This window comes from Kryptolebias marmoratus, linkage group LG17, assembly GCF_001649575.2.
Source record: "Kryptolebias marmoratus isolate JLee-2015 linkage group LG17, ASM164957v2, whole genome shotgun sequence".
In the NCBI taxonomy this organism is placed as follows: Eukaryota; Metazoa; Chordata; class Actinopteri; order Cyprinodontiformes; family Rivulidae; genus Kryptolebias; species Kryptolebias marmoratus.
Window position 1 is genome coordinate 22,878,859 of NC_051446.1, and position 17,232 is coordinate 22,896,090.

The 17,232-nt window shown below is 39.4% G+C and overlaps 1 protein-coding gene and 1 long non-coding RNA gene across 2 annotated transcripts in view; one reads left to right on the top strand and one right to left on the bottom strand.

Moving 5' to 3' along the window:
* LOC119617845 overlaps positions 1–15,924 on the bottom strand; it is a 30,877-nt gene extending 14,953 nt beyond the window's left edge. The window contains exons 1-2 of the long non-coding RNA XR_005234266.1: positions 15,784–15,924; positions 15,564–15,704 (exon numbers count right to left, since the gene is read on the bottom strand). This is a non-coding gene — a long non-coding RNA (uncharacterized LOC119617845). The remainder of the gene's footprint in view (positions 1–15,563; positions 15,705–15,783) is intronic.
* The window catches only part of si:ch211-216b21.2 (heparan sulfate glucosamine 3-O-sulfotransferase 3A1), a 36,901-nt gene continuing 35,579 nt past the window's right edge, over positions 15,911–17,232 (top strand). Inside the window, exon 1 of the mRNA XM_017434304.3 lies at positions 15,911–16,534. Coding sequence (XP_017289793.1) covers positions 15,942–16,534 — 593 coding nt within the window. The 5' untranslated portion in view covers positions 15,911–15,941. The remainder of the gene's footprint in view (positions 16,535–17,232) is intronic.

The window sequence follows — 17,232 nt, forward strand, 5'->3', positions numbered from 1 at the left end:
AGGAGAGGGGAGGGGAGGGGAGGGGAGGAGAGGAGAGGAGAGGAGAGGAGAGGCGTTTCGGGGCGACACTGATGAGTTCGAGCTGTGCATGACACAAGGCAGCCCCACTGGAAAGCCTTCCAGTTTGTTTAGGGAGAGCTGACGTCTTCAGAAGTTGCCATTTCGGAGCGCTTGGAGATAGTCCATCTGTCCGCACCGCCGCACACTCGACCCGGTAATAGAGACTGATTTAAGTGCTGCGTAAACTGTTACATCAAGAGGGCCCAATGAGAGCCAGGAAGGCAAAATATTCATGGTTTGAACAGAGCATCTCAATCAAAACATGACTTTTCCCCACTGAAACAAAAAGCCTCAACCTGAAAGTTTGTAATTTACAGATTTTCCCTAATTGTTTCCTTAAATTGAGGCAACATTATCAGTAAAAATAGATGGTTTATTATCAAACAAAAGCACTTTAATCCTCCTACAGTATGAGGACTAAAAAAAGAGCTCTCTGCACCATGCTAATATTACAGAAGACATGAAGGTGCTACTTAGAACTTCAGAAACCTACATAAAGCCACACTAAAGGCATAAAATCTCAGTTCTAAACAAACCAAAACCAAAGAAAACCTTCGAGTTGATTCAGACATTTTTAGATTTCTCCGTCTCAGATGGATCTGGACGCTGATCGTATCCTTCTTTTCGTGGAATGCTTTGAAACGTGATCTATTATGGTTTAGAGGAGGAGAACCTTAGAAATGCACTAAAATCCGAGTATCAACAAACCAAAGAAGAGGAGAGGAGCTCAGATAGAAAAACAAAGAAACAAACACAGCTACATGTGCTGTTATACTATTATTTAACTTCTGAATGACCTGAGGTGTGTAATATTTACTTTATATTCTAGGAGCTGGGGTGGCACACATTTGACATGAACATTTTAAAGCATATGTATGAAAATAATTTAAACAATAAGGCAAACATGAGGGCAAACGCTGTCATTTCTCAAAGCAGAATTAGGTTTTACATTGTTCTCTTCTTTTTAGAAGTTTTAGTGGAAGGTTTTAAAGCAACGTAATAGTGAGTGACCTTAAAACTTAGTGTTTCTGACCGGTTCTGGTGACACCCTGACATTTATTCTGTACATTCCCGAGCCTGAAAATCCCCCTGAGCCCCTGAGAAACGATCATTTACAACTTCTGTTTTCAGCCTGCAACATCTGACCACGACTGTTTTGTTTTATAGAACCGTTCCAAAAGGAAGAGAACATGACACGCTCGTGAAATGTTACTTTGATCAAGTCTAGGAAAAGGCTGAAGACAGCTTGAACACAACCCTATAAAAGTTTAAATAAAGTTTTGAAAAGGGAAACCATTTGCTGACTCCATTATAGTTGCGCACATTTTGGGAAAAAGACTTGTTTAAAGTCACTACTAATAAATAATAAACTACCTTCAGGAGAGAGAGATCTTAAGAAAACACTCTGATCTTTGAGGAAACTACTGTAGATTATATTTCTTAAGATCAGTTGGTGAGCGAGGTGATAATTCAGCTGATTATTGTGCATCAAGTCTTCTTTGTTACAGGCAGAACTCATGTAAGTCAGCAAATAAGCTGTTTTTAGTGCAACATCTTTACTTCTTTGTGCATCTTTTCTTATTTGCATGAAAAAAATGTCACTGAAAAGTCAGCACAGTTCATAGTTTGAACAATGTTTACGGGTGTTTTACACCAATTAGCTGACAGAACGACAGGGAAAAACAGTTTAAACTGGGCTCCTTCATAAAACAACATAACCACTGGGGAATAAATCCAAACAGGTCGGTATTAAAGCCGAAAGCATCCAGCATACAGTAAGTGGCACCAAATATGGTGAGAACACCATCATATTTCACAACGAGACTGAAAATACAACACCTTCACAGAAGACTTGGGTATTAATAAGATGCTACAGAGTTTCCCCAGCACAGTTCAAAGTTGGTGACCGTCCTAAAATAAAAGCCTTTCTGTCCTTTGGCCTCCTTTTCAAAGGCACGGTGGGGAATCAGCTGTGGCAGCTGAGGATGCTGTGTGTGTCTGTGTATTTATGTACACAAAAGGTTTCCATTTGCTTGTCTGTGTTTGGACTGGGCGTGTTTGGACTGGGTGTCTGTAAAACCTGCACGACGAGACGAGATGGGATCCATCCTGTCGGGTGGCAGCTTATCACGAGACCGGCTGTCACCTAATGAGATATCAGCAACGCTGTTTTTAAAACAACGACAGCGAACACACACACACACACACACATCAGACTGACTGTGGACTAACCGGTGGTTTGCATGGATCGGTTCACAGACTGTTAACCTGTTGACTGATGCTGCTTAAGAAAGAGAAAATATGCGTTTTGCTGAAGATGTAACGTAAAGAAGGAGCTAAGACCTGCAGTTTTGACATTATTTAAAAATCACCGAGCTACACTCCAAATTAACAAAATTTTAATAAACCATGCTCGCACACTAATCTTCCTAACAGCAAAAACGCCCCCAAGGAAAAGTGATAGCGACTGGCATTTTGCATTGAGAGGATCATCTCCATTCTGCCTGTGTCAATCACCACATTCCTCTGTGATCGATGTGAAGCATTAGGTGCCTGCAGGTAAACAGCAGGTTCCTTAAATTTTATTAGCCCTCACTACAACAGGATTTAATGGGGGTCCAATAAAAGACTAAAACATTGAATCAGCGGATTACGGCATCATGTGAAGGGGAGGTTTTTTTGTTGCACAACAGACTGGGCTGCCAACTGCAGTGAGATCTCAAAAAGTCCCAAAGAATGAGGAGATCTAATCGGATGAAAAAGAATGAAAAACATTCACGTGTGTTTTGAGAGCTAATGTTTTCCCAGCTCATCTGGAGCCATTTTCGTCCTGTTGGTCTGTTGTGAAACGTGGAGCAGATTCACAGCCAGAAGGTTTTATGTCTGACTGACATGTTGGAGAGGAAGCTGCAGAGAAAAGGCAAAGTGTGAGCCTCCGCGACAAATCTGGGATGAATTTGTAATGGTCCAATTTCTTGTTGTGTTTAATAAGAAAAGAAAAAGTTGGGACGTTGTATAAACAGGAAACAGAAACAGAACGCAACGATTTGTAAATCTCCTGAACCCATATTTTATTCACGTTGGAACAAAGCAAACATTTACGTTGAAACTAAGGTTTAGTTTAGGAGATATCCACAATCTTGTCAGAATTGGGATTGTATTTTGAAGATAATAAAAAGAGCAACAAATAGAACATATAGCTTATGAAAAGACAAAATTATATTAGTTGATTCTTTGGTGTTATTAATGACCAGTGCTGATAAATCAGACTGCCTCTGAACGCCTCGTGTCCATCCATCATGGCCGGTAATCATGAATAACAAACACTAAACTATACAAATTGCAGCAGATGTGCCTCCAAACACACTCTGACATAAGCCCCAGAAACCCCCAGGTGTCTGGGAAACATGACATCACGTTGCCTTCCCCCTCGGCACAATGAGGACTTTGAGCAGAGCCGGTGGAGAGGGCGGTCAGCTAAACAAGTTCGCAACCATGCGTCAACAAAAAAAGGCCCCTTCTAAATTAATATGGAAAGTGGAGATGAGAGCCAAAGCAGCTGAATCCAGTTAACGCCTGGAAAAAATTATTGAGACATTCGACGGGGGGTGAAGTGGGCAGTGAAGTTGGAGAATTTGGAGGTGTGTGCTGACAGCTGAGTGGGGGGTGGAGTATATATATATATATATATATATATATATATATATATATATATATATATATATATATATATCCAAAGAAACAACATTCCTCCTCACAATGAGACTCTATTTAGACACTGACTCTTAAATTGTCTATTTTTTTTTTAATTCTGGGACTCTGGAAACAAGCGGGTGTTTGTGTGTGAGCCATAAGCTGTCAGCTTTACCTTATTAAAATGTCATTGACTCTTAAACTGCATATTTATGCGGTGTTAACCAGCGCCTGATGGCAGAGCTCACATATAGTTTCATTCTGGCTGGCAGCCTGAGTCAGACAGACTGTGTCACCCAGAGATAAGCTTTATTACAGAATGTATGCACAGGCCCAGTTTGATTGATGCTTCACCATTATTATTATGTTCTGGTGAGGTAATGTATTCCAACCTTCCATAAAAGACCAGTTCTAAATTAGTTGTGTCAAATCGTGGCGGCAGAGGTGCTGGCCGTATCTCCCCTATCTGTACGTGGAAATGAGGCTGCGCTGACACTGTGGTGGGGGGCAGAAGGGATGAACGCTTGCAGGAAACGTGCAAAGCCTGGATTTCTTTTTCATTAAATGATAGCTTTAAAAAAAAAAAAGTGCAATTATGGAGCATCAATTAAAAAAAAGGTCAGAAATTATTGTAATTTGCACTTCCTCTGAGTGTCTGTTGATGCAGCTAAAAAGGAGCATTTGAAATAGATAACCTAAACATCCAGTTTCCCTAAATGTTTCTGATCTTGGACCAGTTCTTACATTACATCTGCATTCCTTATGCTCATTACAAATGAAGGGGAGTTGATGCATCCTTGGCCCGACTTTCATTTTACGTCTGTCAACCAACGAGAAGCTGAACAGATATGTGAGGTTGTGTTGAAACCGTGTTTTACTCTCAATTTTCCTCCCTTTGGCAGTTCATCAAAGTAAAAAGGCATCTTTTTTTTTTGCTCGGGACTAAAGCCATGAGGTAAGGCATGTGTATAAAAAGTAGCACTTTGGCAAAGTTGAAAATTGGAAGAAAATTGGCGCACACACATCCACGCCACATTGTTGCTCTGTTGTGGTCCGTGTGGGCGGAGAGAACGCTACGTTTTCCTGAGGTTAACACTCCCGGGATCCTCCACGTACCACACTATTCACCCAGATGTGTTTCTGCTTCAAATGTCAGCGCAGTCACATCTGTCTCCGCTCAGCGATCGGCGTGCGTAGGTGTCCAAACGGGAAGAACTCTGTCTGAACGTCTGTGTTTCACTTTCCCAGCACATGAGCCAGTGTTTATGTGTACACCGCTCGTCTGCATCCTCGCCGTCGCTGATTGATTTCAGTTAAATCTCTGCAGCGCAGGGACTCTCATCTGTTAATGGCTTTAGCAGTTTGAGTCCAGGCGGAGAAGGATAGTAAAAATTCAGAGGTTGAACAACATTTACCGCGCTGAAGACTTAATCGAACCTAACAGCAATAACGTCTAAGGTTTCCGTCGTGAATCGTGAGCTACAGCAGATTGAACACTCAGCTCAGGTTGGGGAACACATTTACAGGAAGTTAGCATACGTCTGTTTAATCTTTGTTTCTTCTACAGTCAATGCCATTGCTGATCTTTAGAAATCAGGGCAGCTGATAGCATATAGAACACCATTATTTTTAAGTCAATATGTATTTTTCATTTAGCAAAATATAACAATACCTGCTAAAATTGCTTAACTTAAATAAACATGTATTTAACAGCCCCTAAAAGAACTTGTAGAAGCTTGTAGCAGCTTCTACCAGTTCAGCTTCCTGCTTGGTAATTGATGAAGTATGCACAGGCATGGCTCAGCTAATTAATCAGTCTATCTCTAATTTCATTTGCAAAATTATGCAAAAAGACTGCAACGTCACCTCATCTACATCAGTATGTTTTTTTTCCATTCTGATAAACCTAATTCAGATCATTTATTATCAAACTACGAAAGTTTGTTGGATATTCTTCACTACCACAATGTCCTTTATGTGAAAAACAAATAAAGGTAAAACAATGCAAAGTAAAATAATATGGTTTTATAAAAACACAGATTTATATCTTTAAGAATAGTCCTTTACTGCGCTGTCATGAATTTGAAGCTTTTTAGGATAATGAGTTCAACATTCATCGGGAAGAAAAACACAAAAAATACAGAACAAATTCTATAAGTGAAGTTTCAGTTTGATTTGGTTGACTGAACTAAATTTAACTCACCCGTTGAATGAGTTAAGGTTTATTCATCTCAGTCTAATTTGAATTAAATCACAAGAATAACACAAAAAATGAATTGAATTCGGTGAATTCAGACTAATTTGACTTCATCAGTCATCACTAAATTTAGTCTGACCAACCCAATTAAAACAAATCTGACCCATCATCACTGGTTACCAATTCATCAAAATAAATTATACTGAACTGAAACTTGTTTGTCTTTTTCAACAGCTTCTGATTGTATCAGGGGAAGAAAAGAGAAATGATGGTAAAAATATTAATACAAATGTGACAGAATGATTGGAATAAAACTGCTGACAGACGTATCGCTCTTCATCGTTTCTTTTTGTCTGTTTTCCTCGAGTCTTGATGAAATTTAGTCAGGAATGATAACATTATGATGTAAACTTGAACAAGGTGAGGATTTTACAAACAGTAAATTGGTCAAAAAGAGTAAAACTGAGGAATGTTTTTGTTGGTTTATCCATCTGAAGGCTGTGTCCTGTCTTCAGTTTATTCTGACTGCAGTGTGTTTAGGCGGTGTGTGTGACCTTTGAAAACCAGATTTCTCTGCAGAAGCTCTCGCTCCAACATGTAGGAAAGCTCAGCAGTGTCTGTTTCAAACATGAGACCTGTTTTCAGGTGAATCAGCGCTTCTGGTGCACGATGACAGAACGTCTGCTTAAAAAGAAACAATCACAGAGTTTTCTTTACTAGGATACACAACCCACGGTGACAGCACCGTGCTGCACTTTTTTATCCAAAACAATCATTTTAAAACCACGACAGCTCAGAAAATGACCAACACAAGCTTTTGTTGTAAACAAATCACACAAGACTAAGATTTAACTAGACTTTAGATTTGTCTGGAAAGAAAGTTATCGAATAACCAGCAGGTAAGATCATTTCAAAACAAACGCCAAAGATCTTGGGGGTGATTGTCAGTTACTACCAGACCAAATTTTAGCTAAATATTTGTAAAAAATCAACTGATTTATAGACAGTTTTGTGTTTGGTAAGTTTGATTAACTGAGAGTTTCATTATAATCTGTTCAGTGGTTCACGACATCCTGTATTCTGCAGACAGACACACACTTATCGATAAAAAGTAGAGTTCTTTAAATCTTTTCTAAGGTGGAGATAGAGGTTAACAACTCAAATACACCTCAAAGATCAGAGGAAGAAAACTTCTGTTGTAAATTGTGTGAATCATAAAGAGAATTTACTGCGAGACAACATTTCCTTCTGATAAAGTGGGAGTTTGTATAATTTTTCGAATGTGTGGCTCATTTAGCTTCATCTAATTTGACATAAAATAGTTGCTTTGGATTTATTATTTTAATGATGAACATAAAACTTTTTAATAGATTGCAGCTGAAGGGATTCACTTTGTTTCATCCGCCCCTCAGGACATTTTCAGAGGTGAGCTCAGCCCTTCAGGCGTCATGTTGGCAGACTCTTACTGTCAGTCAAATCGCTTCTCATGGCCTCTTTGACGAGGAGGATCAGTCTAAGGTGTTTTCAAGTGGACAGCTTCCAGCCTGGGTGCACCTGAGGCCAAAAAGATGTCTTCAGCGTGACAGCCATTAAAGGGCTGACTTAATATCACACCTCACAGACGGTCCAGGAAAAAGGTGGAGGAGATCAATCATCCATTTGTCATGATCAGTGCTGTTCTGGCCAGGGGGTAACACAATATCCGTCCAATTCGGCTCCGCGGCCTTGTCTCTTATTGCATCTCTGCTCATATACCAGTTAGAGGGTCTGTTAAGATGGGGCGGGCTGTCTGAGGACGACATGCCGCACACCGACAGGGTTTCTCGGCTCTGACAGCAACCCACCATCCTATACTATGAGCTCACGACGAATTATCCTAATGGTGCACGATAATCACACAAACTGACAGCCTTGTTTGTCTTGGATGCCGTCCCAACTCTCTCCCGTCCAGCTCAGCAGAGCAAAGACCACACAAAGTTCAATTACAGGCGATACGACTGGGATTAATTCCAGTTTCAGAGAAAACGGGTGAGAGGGAATGAAAACCGGAGTGACATGATATCACTGATGTGTGCTTAGTTTGCAACATCACCCTCTGAAAACCCATTCTGCACTCGTCTGATGAAATCCCACTTGTAAATGTGCCTCGTACCTTGAAAGCTGGCTATCATATTGTCAGTGTGAGCTAATATAATTTCCATATGGTCTGTGATGCTGTATTTTTTTGTTATTTGACATGAAATGTGGTCATTTGCCAAAAAAAAGGCTTGCTGCTTTGCTTATACAGCAGTACATCAAGAGAGGGAAATTCTCTTCAACACAGGCTGTAAAGAAACTGCTCCAGCTCGAAAAACAATATGATTCGATAAATGAGCTCTTTAATTGATTTTGCCTCGGCTCCATCAGGGCATAAGAACAGCAGGATGCTTTTCTTATCAGATTGCTCACCCTAACTCTCCCGTCTCACACAATACCAGGCTCAGGTAACAGCCTCCACACTCACAGTTGGTGTGTCTGTGTTTATGACTCCCATGCCTTTGTGGGGGCTAAAACAGCCCACAGCATCACTGTCTTCCATGGACGTATGAGCAGATACTTATCTGGAGGAAATGGCAGATCAGACCTCCACATATTGCTTTTTAATGAACACAGCAGGGTGGTGTCCAACGTCGCTCTAATGGGCTGACACGCGATGCGTCATCTGTGCTGGTCATTTCGGCATCGATATCAATCCCCCATCATGCAACAACCTCGGTCCAGAAACACCGCATGGTCACAGGGTGATTTGGTTTCCAACTTTGTGAGGTTTTAAACCCGTAATTATGCTGTCTTTACATTTGGAGCATGCAGCATTCGGGTCTATAATGTGGGTGGACACTCTGAAAAAGACTTTTCTTGATGATTATCTTGTGAAATCCTGCAGATTTCTATAATCAGCTTCTCACTCTGAGACAGTGCTGTCCAATCCTGGTCCTCAGGAATCTCTCTCCTTCATGTTTTAGATGTTTCACTATTTTAACCCACCTGACTAAAGTGAATGATGATTAACAGACTTCTGCAGAATGTCAGGTGTGCTGGACCAAGAAAACAACTAAAGCGTAATGATCGTGGCCCCTGAGGACCAGGATTGGACACTACTACTCTGAGAAACGATAAAAATTAGTTTTTAGATCTGTTTTGAGAATTTTTCCATTTAAAAAAATCTAAATTTTTACTCACAGTGTCTGGAAAAAGCTTAAACCAGCCATAATTTCTTAATATTTTGGTCTTTCTTGCAGTTTTTTTAAATTTCTGATCAATATTTCTTCAGGCATTTTGAAGGTCTTTCCAAGATTTTCTTCAGAATTTTATCTTTGGTATTTTTTAAACATTCAACCAAAGTTTTCTTAGTGACAAAGATCCCATTTAAAATAGTTATTTCCTGTGTTGTCTGTTATGTACCAATGCAAATATTAGCCCAAATATGAGTTTAGGATTTCAAAGGTTAGAGATAAGAAGCTTAATAACCAAACAAACAAACCATATTTATCCTAAAAAAAAAAGGTTTTTATTCCCATAGTGTGAAAAAGCAGCCACCTGTAAAAAAGCAAAAAGTGAAAAACTTTAAAAGACCTTCAGAAAGCTTTCAGCACCACTGATGAAGACCACTTTAACGTGGTAAGAAGAACTCATTCATTAAAACGTTCATACTTGATTACATCAACTGGCTTTTAGTGATGTATGAATTTCAATCACATGGTGGTCAGTTCAAAGCTACACATTTCTAATCCGCACTCTTATTACTTATTAAATATTACAAATAAATGCTTGACAAGTCAGGTCTCCGTGGACTTAAAATAATGGTAATTTATTACAATAACTGTACAGATTGTAATGTGGGGTAGAATTTCCCATGTGAAGCATTGAAGGTTGCATTTCACTCTAATCGCCAAGATGGTGATCTCAAAGTCAACTGACAAGCGTATTGAGAGATTAATTTGAACAATTGTTCTCCTCACCACCACCCATATGTGTAATTAACCTCACTGTACCCGCAGCAGCTTGCCTTTAAATGTGCTAAGCGACACAAGCCTCCCCTCTCTGTCTGCGTCCTGCTGCCTCTCGGAGGAAGGAATGTGACACGAAACCGAGTTCAACACAAGCTGGTAGCAGAGTTTGCATTGATAAACACAAACTGTTAGGTTTATGTTTACAGTTGTTCACATTTGGACGTTTAAGCAACGCCTACTGCAAAGAGCTCCTCTTTTTAAAAAGGACAAAACAATCCAATTATCTCCTCTGCTTCTCACAAAACAACAATAGAAAGAAAAAGCTACAGTGAATGGAGGGTAATTGCCTGAGCGCTTTATTCAAATCGGATGTATGTTGACACTGTGAGACAATTTAGAGAAGCGGCCCACTTCAGATGTGCGTTAATCTGATTAGGAGGACAATTTATTTGGGTTTCCGTGCTCAATAAAAGCCCTTCCTGCTCAGCGCACGTCCTGCCAACAGAACTGAAGAACCCAACCTCGACGAATTGCCAACAGCTGTGTATATAGAAGCAGTGTTTCCTTTTGCACGGGAGAAAAAAAGCTGCTTGTTTTAGTTACATTCAGTCACTGTTTGCACTCACAAGGACTTGAAATTTAAATGTGCACTGTATTATTAAAACTTACTTTTAAAAATATGTTTATAAATATATATATATATTTAAATCTACCTGATATAAACCAGGGTAAAGTTATTAGGTTTGGCAGTATTGGATATTCCATATTTCTCCCAGTGTTCCCAGTTGAGCTGGGATATTCCAGTTCTTTTTAATTCAAAGTGAGTTGTTTTCAGGGGGCTAACTACGGAGCCAAGGCATTCTGCTTTTGTGGAAAATTTGTGACGCTGATCGCAGGTCAGGAATGGAACAGATCATAAATCACATCCACGCAATTTCCACACGTGAAACATTTTTACTCGCTTCATCTGTTTCTCACTATGCTCGCCCCCGTGGAGGTTTTATTTTTTCAAACAATATGTTAACGCACAACATCAAATTATAGCAACTTATGTGGTTGTTGTGCCAATAAAACAAGTGTTGACGAGTGAAAAATACCGATTTTTGTCCCGAAATCTTTTAAAAAAGGCTTAGATTTATAACTAATAGGTCTCATGTCAAGCAACATCAAGCTCTAATACAGGCAGTAAAGATGTCTCCTCCGAACTGACAGCTCCCAAACCTCAGTTCATAAACCTGTCTGGAGATTATGTGCACGGCTGAGACACAGAGTCTAACTACTTGGCCGGCTCGGGGATGGAAACAGTTCCTGCACGACTATATTCTCGCTCCTGACGGAGCCCGTGCACAATTCCAGGGATGCTTTTAAACTTTCGCTACGAGGCAACAATCAGACACAGATAATTCAGCTGCTCCTTATTTGGCTCTGCCTTGGAACACGCTCGCTTTCCCATGACATTCCTTGAGAATTTGCTCATTATGCAAAGTAAAATGCAACAATATTGTCTAAGGATAACAAACAGTTTGTGTTCAGAGTCCCATTTAAGACCTAAAACCCCAACGCCGCATCCAAGATTCCAAAACGGCTGCGTCAGTGTAACCATAGTGCTGCAATTTGGTTAAACGGGGAAGATGAAAGCCGAATTACGTTTTTACATGCCCTCTAGACTGCTTGCACATTTTTCTAAAAGCGCCAATGTCTGGGTGTGTAATTACACACTAAATGCATTTTTTTTTTCTTTTTAAGGGAGACGACCGTCACTGCACAAACATTGGACAAGGCACGTCCCAGTTTTAAACTCAGACGCCACTAATGACAGATGTGTTATTAAAATAATCAATGGTCCTTATCAGAGGTTGCAAACTGTTTTTGCCCTAACGAGAACCCTTCATCACAAATTTATAAAGTTCAGATTAGAAACTGAGCCAATCAGGCTGTTTCGTTTCAATAAATGGCTTAAATTATGTAAAAACTAAAAACAACAACTTTTTTTTATTGTCCTTGAGTATAATTTTAGAAATTTATGGAGATACGCTTTTATTCTGTGATATTAATTCACTCAAACACTTTTCATTCGAAGCAGTGGATCAGTTGAAATAACATACAATAAATGCAGAAAAAAAAAAAAACTTTTTTAACCACAACATTGAATTACTGCTTTAAATTAATTATTAACTCGAGCAGGTCAAGAATACACTTTCTCCACCAGCGATGACTGAAAAAAAGCTGAAAATCCGAATCGGATGTACAATAAAAGTTAATCACCTAAATAAATCTAAACATAACTTCTTGAGTAATTTTGTTAAAAAAAGGAAAAAGTACACATAAACTCTGACAGCTCTAATATGCCAGTCACATTTAAAACAATAATAAACCACTTCCAGTTGCCTTTTTTTTTGGCATTTTAATGTTAATTTACTAATATTATAAAAGTGAGATTTCAGTAAAGACTTTAAGTTGTAGGAATAGTTTATTGCATGAAAATTATTGGTTTATATGTGCACCAAAACTTCATTTAAGTTATTTCGAATTGCAAAAGTTTTTCTTGTGCACTGTAAGAAATAAAAAGTTAGATTTATTTAACTTAAATTGTGTCAGCTGGCTCCTTTAAACTCATTTGTTTTACACACAAAGGACTATTTGAAGCTTTATTCTGACCAAATAGTTCATGGATAGGAGTGGATTCAAAAGATTTCAAAATCTTCCAAAAGCACAAGGTGCAAAATAGCTCAAAGTTTGTTAAAATAAAGAAATAATGGGCCACCCTGGCCTGTTAGAAATGTGCAAATAAAAGAAAGCACCATAGGACAGTCTCTGTATAATAAAATAAATACTATTTTATAAGCAAAGTGGTTAAACTGGATTTTATTAGCAGTTTTTAGTTACTTTATGTCTTATATTATTGCTTTTATGCAACAAAACCTGCTTATTTTGACTAAAAGCTTTCGACTGAAATTAAAGTAATGAAACAATCAAATTAAATTTCTTAGACTGAGTGACCTTTCGGTTTTCTTCTGGTCCGACTTCTTTACCAACAAGGTAAAACTTTCAAATACGTCTCTAAGAAAGTACTACGACATATGTCAGTAAAAAAGTACTTTTCATGTGGAAATGCATTCTGCAGTCTGTGCTCTGCCATTAATCACATCTGAGCCTTTAGCTTTATCGTGTGACCTCTGGGTCTGGTAAGCAGATATGAAGGAAGAAATAAGAGATAAATACATTTGTAGAGATTCTGCAACATTTCAGGCATTAAATTTGTAATAAAAACAAAAAGATATCTACATTTAAGCCATATTATTGGAGGATGTGAAGCCATTTGACCTCTGTGAGGGAATGTTAGGTGTCATCATGGTCGGTTTGAGGGGGCTGAATGTCTCTCCAGTGTCAGGGACATGAAGAAAAGACACGGGGTGTGATTTGTTAAATGCGGGACACCCTCTTGTATTGTCCCGACAACATGGGGGACATCTGGCAGCCCACCGTTGAGGTCTCCATCCGCTTTCTGGAGCAGTGAGCTGTGCGGCATTGAAGCGCTGCTTGTTTATTCTCATGCTAATACCCAAAAGGCAGGAGCAGATGTGAAACATTTGGTTCTGTTCTTGTTCACTTGTAAAGGAATTATGTGCCCCGTTATCATTATTTCACTTTTTTTGTTCTCCTATGTGTCATAAAAAGCTGCTCGTGGCAGAGGGCATCTTCTTTGGTGGCCTAACTGACTCAGAAAGCACCGGGAGGAATTTTAGAGCATATTATTGTGCAAAAGTAGCAAGATTTTGGTTATGATGTAACACTTAATGTCTCATTTCAGCACAAGAGCTGATTTGTTTATGTTTGGTTTTATGAAGTAAAGATACTAACACACATGCTGTCATGTATTTGTTAGTAAATTTGAATGTATTTGTTCTGGTTATTGCCTAAATGTTCATTTTGTCTGGACAACAAGAAAGACAGTGATGCAGAACATGTTTAAAAATTAAACAATAAATGCATTTAAATCAATGTATATGTGATTGTTTTACCCATTTTCTGAAAAAGAGAGATGTAAACACATTAAATGTGAGGAGGCAATTAGTTTCTCTGCTTTGAATTTCACACAAAAATTTGCAAAGTTTCAAAGGTAAATGCACTTTTTACTAAACTAGATTTATTGAATTTTATTTGAAGCGTCAGATCTTTTGACATATGAGTCATTGCTTTCTAAGTAAAACCACACAGGAGCATTAAATATTACTTTAACTAATCAATAGCACTAACAGTTCAAGACCTTATTTCTCCATAAAGTCTAAGATCCAGCTCTGAAAAAAAATTTAACATCCCTTAAGTTGATAACTTTAAGTTTTAAATAGAAATATGAGCTAAATCAGCAAATCTTTGGTTACTGTGTAATAAATAAAGATGTAAAGATCGATCCCTACAGCAGCCTCTTAAATGTTTATGTTTAGTTTTATGTGTCATCTTTAATATTCAAAAGTAGCCCCATTCATGGGCTGTAATGATGTTTTACTCTTAATTTAACTGCTTTTCTTAACAAAGAGTCCGTTTTAAATTCTGTATAAAAGTTAGACCCCACCTTAAATGTTCTGTACAAGTTTGATCGCTTTGTTTAGAGAAAGAAAAACGATGGTTCAGAGACCCGAATCGAAGCACAAGTCATGTGAAGACAGATTAAAAGAACTAAATTAACAGCTTTAGAAATTAGAAGAATTATGGGTATTGTTTTAAGTTATTTATTGGTTTTAATTGTTGAACAGAAAAGTTTGTCCTGATCTGTATTAAATAGTGCAGTTTGTAAGAGTTTACTCCAGAGGTTTTCCAGATATACTGATATGGTATTCTGAAATACGGGTACGCAGTCAGTGTAAACACAGCTGGAGTTTGTGTAGGTAAATCAGACAAGCATAGAATCTAGAAAAAGACCCTTAGGTGGAAATATGAGAGTGAATCTAATGCTAAATGTGAAAGAAAGGAGAAAGAAGGAGTGGGACAACTGTCGGTAATATATAGCGGGGATCAAGCAGGAATTAAAGACGGAGCTCTGGGATTTCTCAAAATGTCTTCTAGCAGTAAATTTACTGTTTCAAGCTAACCTATCTTTTAATCTGCATATTTAATTCAACAACTCTGAGCGTAAATACATACCAATACATAAAACTTGTCAAACTCCCCTATCCTAAATATCTCTTCTGTGAACGTAGCCATTGTTGACCTAATTTCAGTCACTTCTGCTGTTTCAGTAGGTAAACAAACAACAGCAGTAGTTGGCACAAACTTGCTTACAAGCTACTAATTTAAGGAGGTATTAACCATTGATATGGGGTGGAAAAAATGTGCAAATTTAATTTCTCACTGCTGGTCTTCATGACATTTCTCTGAGCACCTTTAAGGGGTAATTTTGTGTGCAAGTCTGGACACAGAAAGACACTGATGTCAGCAGAAAGTGTTTAAAAAAATAAATAAACAAAAAAGGAAACGAGTATATTATACAGTATCTTACTCCTTTTCGTCTGTGTTTGAGTCTCCCCCTATGTTACCGTGTTAAATATTTCAGTTTTTAACAGATAATTTTAACTTTAATGCTTAAACTTATCAGAAAAGAACCGTGCACAAACGTCTCCGCCCACCTGGATGATCATTGGGTGGTCTGTTCTCTCCTCCTCCGCTGATTGGCCAGCAGGAATGTCTGTCAGGCAAACTTGACGTGTGAGACAAGTTTACAACTCTATATACACGTGCAGCTGTGTATCACGGCTGGCTGTAGCATCCTACATCCAGGAAGAGAGGCAGAGGCTGTAAACTGTCAGCTTTTTCTGGTCTAAACAGGTATTTTTTAGGTTAATTTACCTCCTTTCCACCTGTTCGCGTCAGGTGTACGCGTTTTCAGAGGGTTAATGGTCCTCAGCTCCCCGTGGATGAAGGTCCAGTCCTCAGTTTCTTCATGGCAAGAAGACACGGGGATGTTCGCCTAGCATGGCCGTGCCTCCGACCGCCCAGGGACGAGTATGGCTTTTAGCCGCATCCACAGACTGGACCCCCCGTCCCGAGGCATCTCCAGGAGAGCGGCGGTCATGCTCTGCTCCCTCCTCGCGCCTCTCATCCTCCTGCACCTCCTCACCGACCGCTGCGCCTCGCCCTCGCCGGCGAAAGAAGACTCGTCTCTCGGTCGGGACTCGGGACTTTTCGGGAACTCGAGGACCAACAAGAAGAGGCTCGCGTGGGCGACCGTTGGGTCGGAGCTGACGGGCTACGGGGCCGCTCGGCGCGCCTCACGGGCTCTCGCGGACGACCGCTCGAGGAAGGTGTTCCTGCAGCTTCCCGAAGAAGAAGAAGCAGGAGAAGACGAAGAAGAAGGAGGAGGAGAAGAAGAAGAGTCCACGGCCGCCTGGTCCGGGAAGGTGTCGCCCCGGTTCGCGGGGAAACTCAGCCCGCTCGGGGAAGGGAGCAAGAAGCTGCCCCAGGCTCTCATCATCGGGGTGAAGAAGGGAGGAACCCGGGCTCTGCTGGAGTTCCTGCGGGTCCACCCGGACATCAGAGCCGTGGGGGCAGAACCGCACTTCTTCGACCGCAACTATGACCACGGACTGGACTGGTACAGGTGAATATTGATAAAATACACATTCATATTTATTTGTAAATCAACTTAATCATTTTTGCATAATGGCGCTGATTTATATTAAAAGAAAAACAGAATACAGAAGAAAAGAAAGTCCAGGCTTATGACTTGTAGGTTGTTTTTAGTCATTAAATTGCCACAATGATAAATTGTGTTATTCCAGCTTTTTATTTACCCTATACACCACTGTTGTTGACATGTCTGCATAACTCAGGAATCTTTATTTTAAATCTCAACTTTTAGAAAGTAGCCTAATTGCTCAGTGGAAAGCCTGTTGATTTATTAAAGCTACATTTAGGCCTGCTTTCATTAGATGCTATCAAGCCGCTCATTTTGTTTCACATTTAAAGGTTGACTGCCTTTTTCAGCTTCTCTGGTCAGAGCAAAGTTTAAAATATTTGTTGTTTTTTTTTTACATAAGTTGCAATTTTCTCTATTAACCAACACAAAAACAGCCACAGCTCAGTCAGTTTTACAGATTTTGAGATTTTGATCAAAAAAATGGGGCAATATCATTAGATGATAGTTTAAAACTGCAGCACGAAAGGTGGCGGGCGACATGCATTCCTTCAAGAAATGCTAGGCTTTTTATTCAGCATGAGTTATGCCCAGTTATACCACTTTAAAGCCACATTCCTGCAGGTTTCTAACCTAAAACATAAAAAAGGCAAAAGATTTTT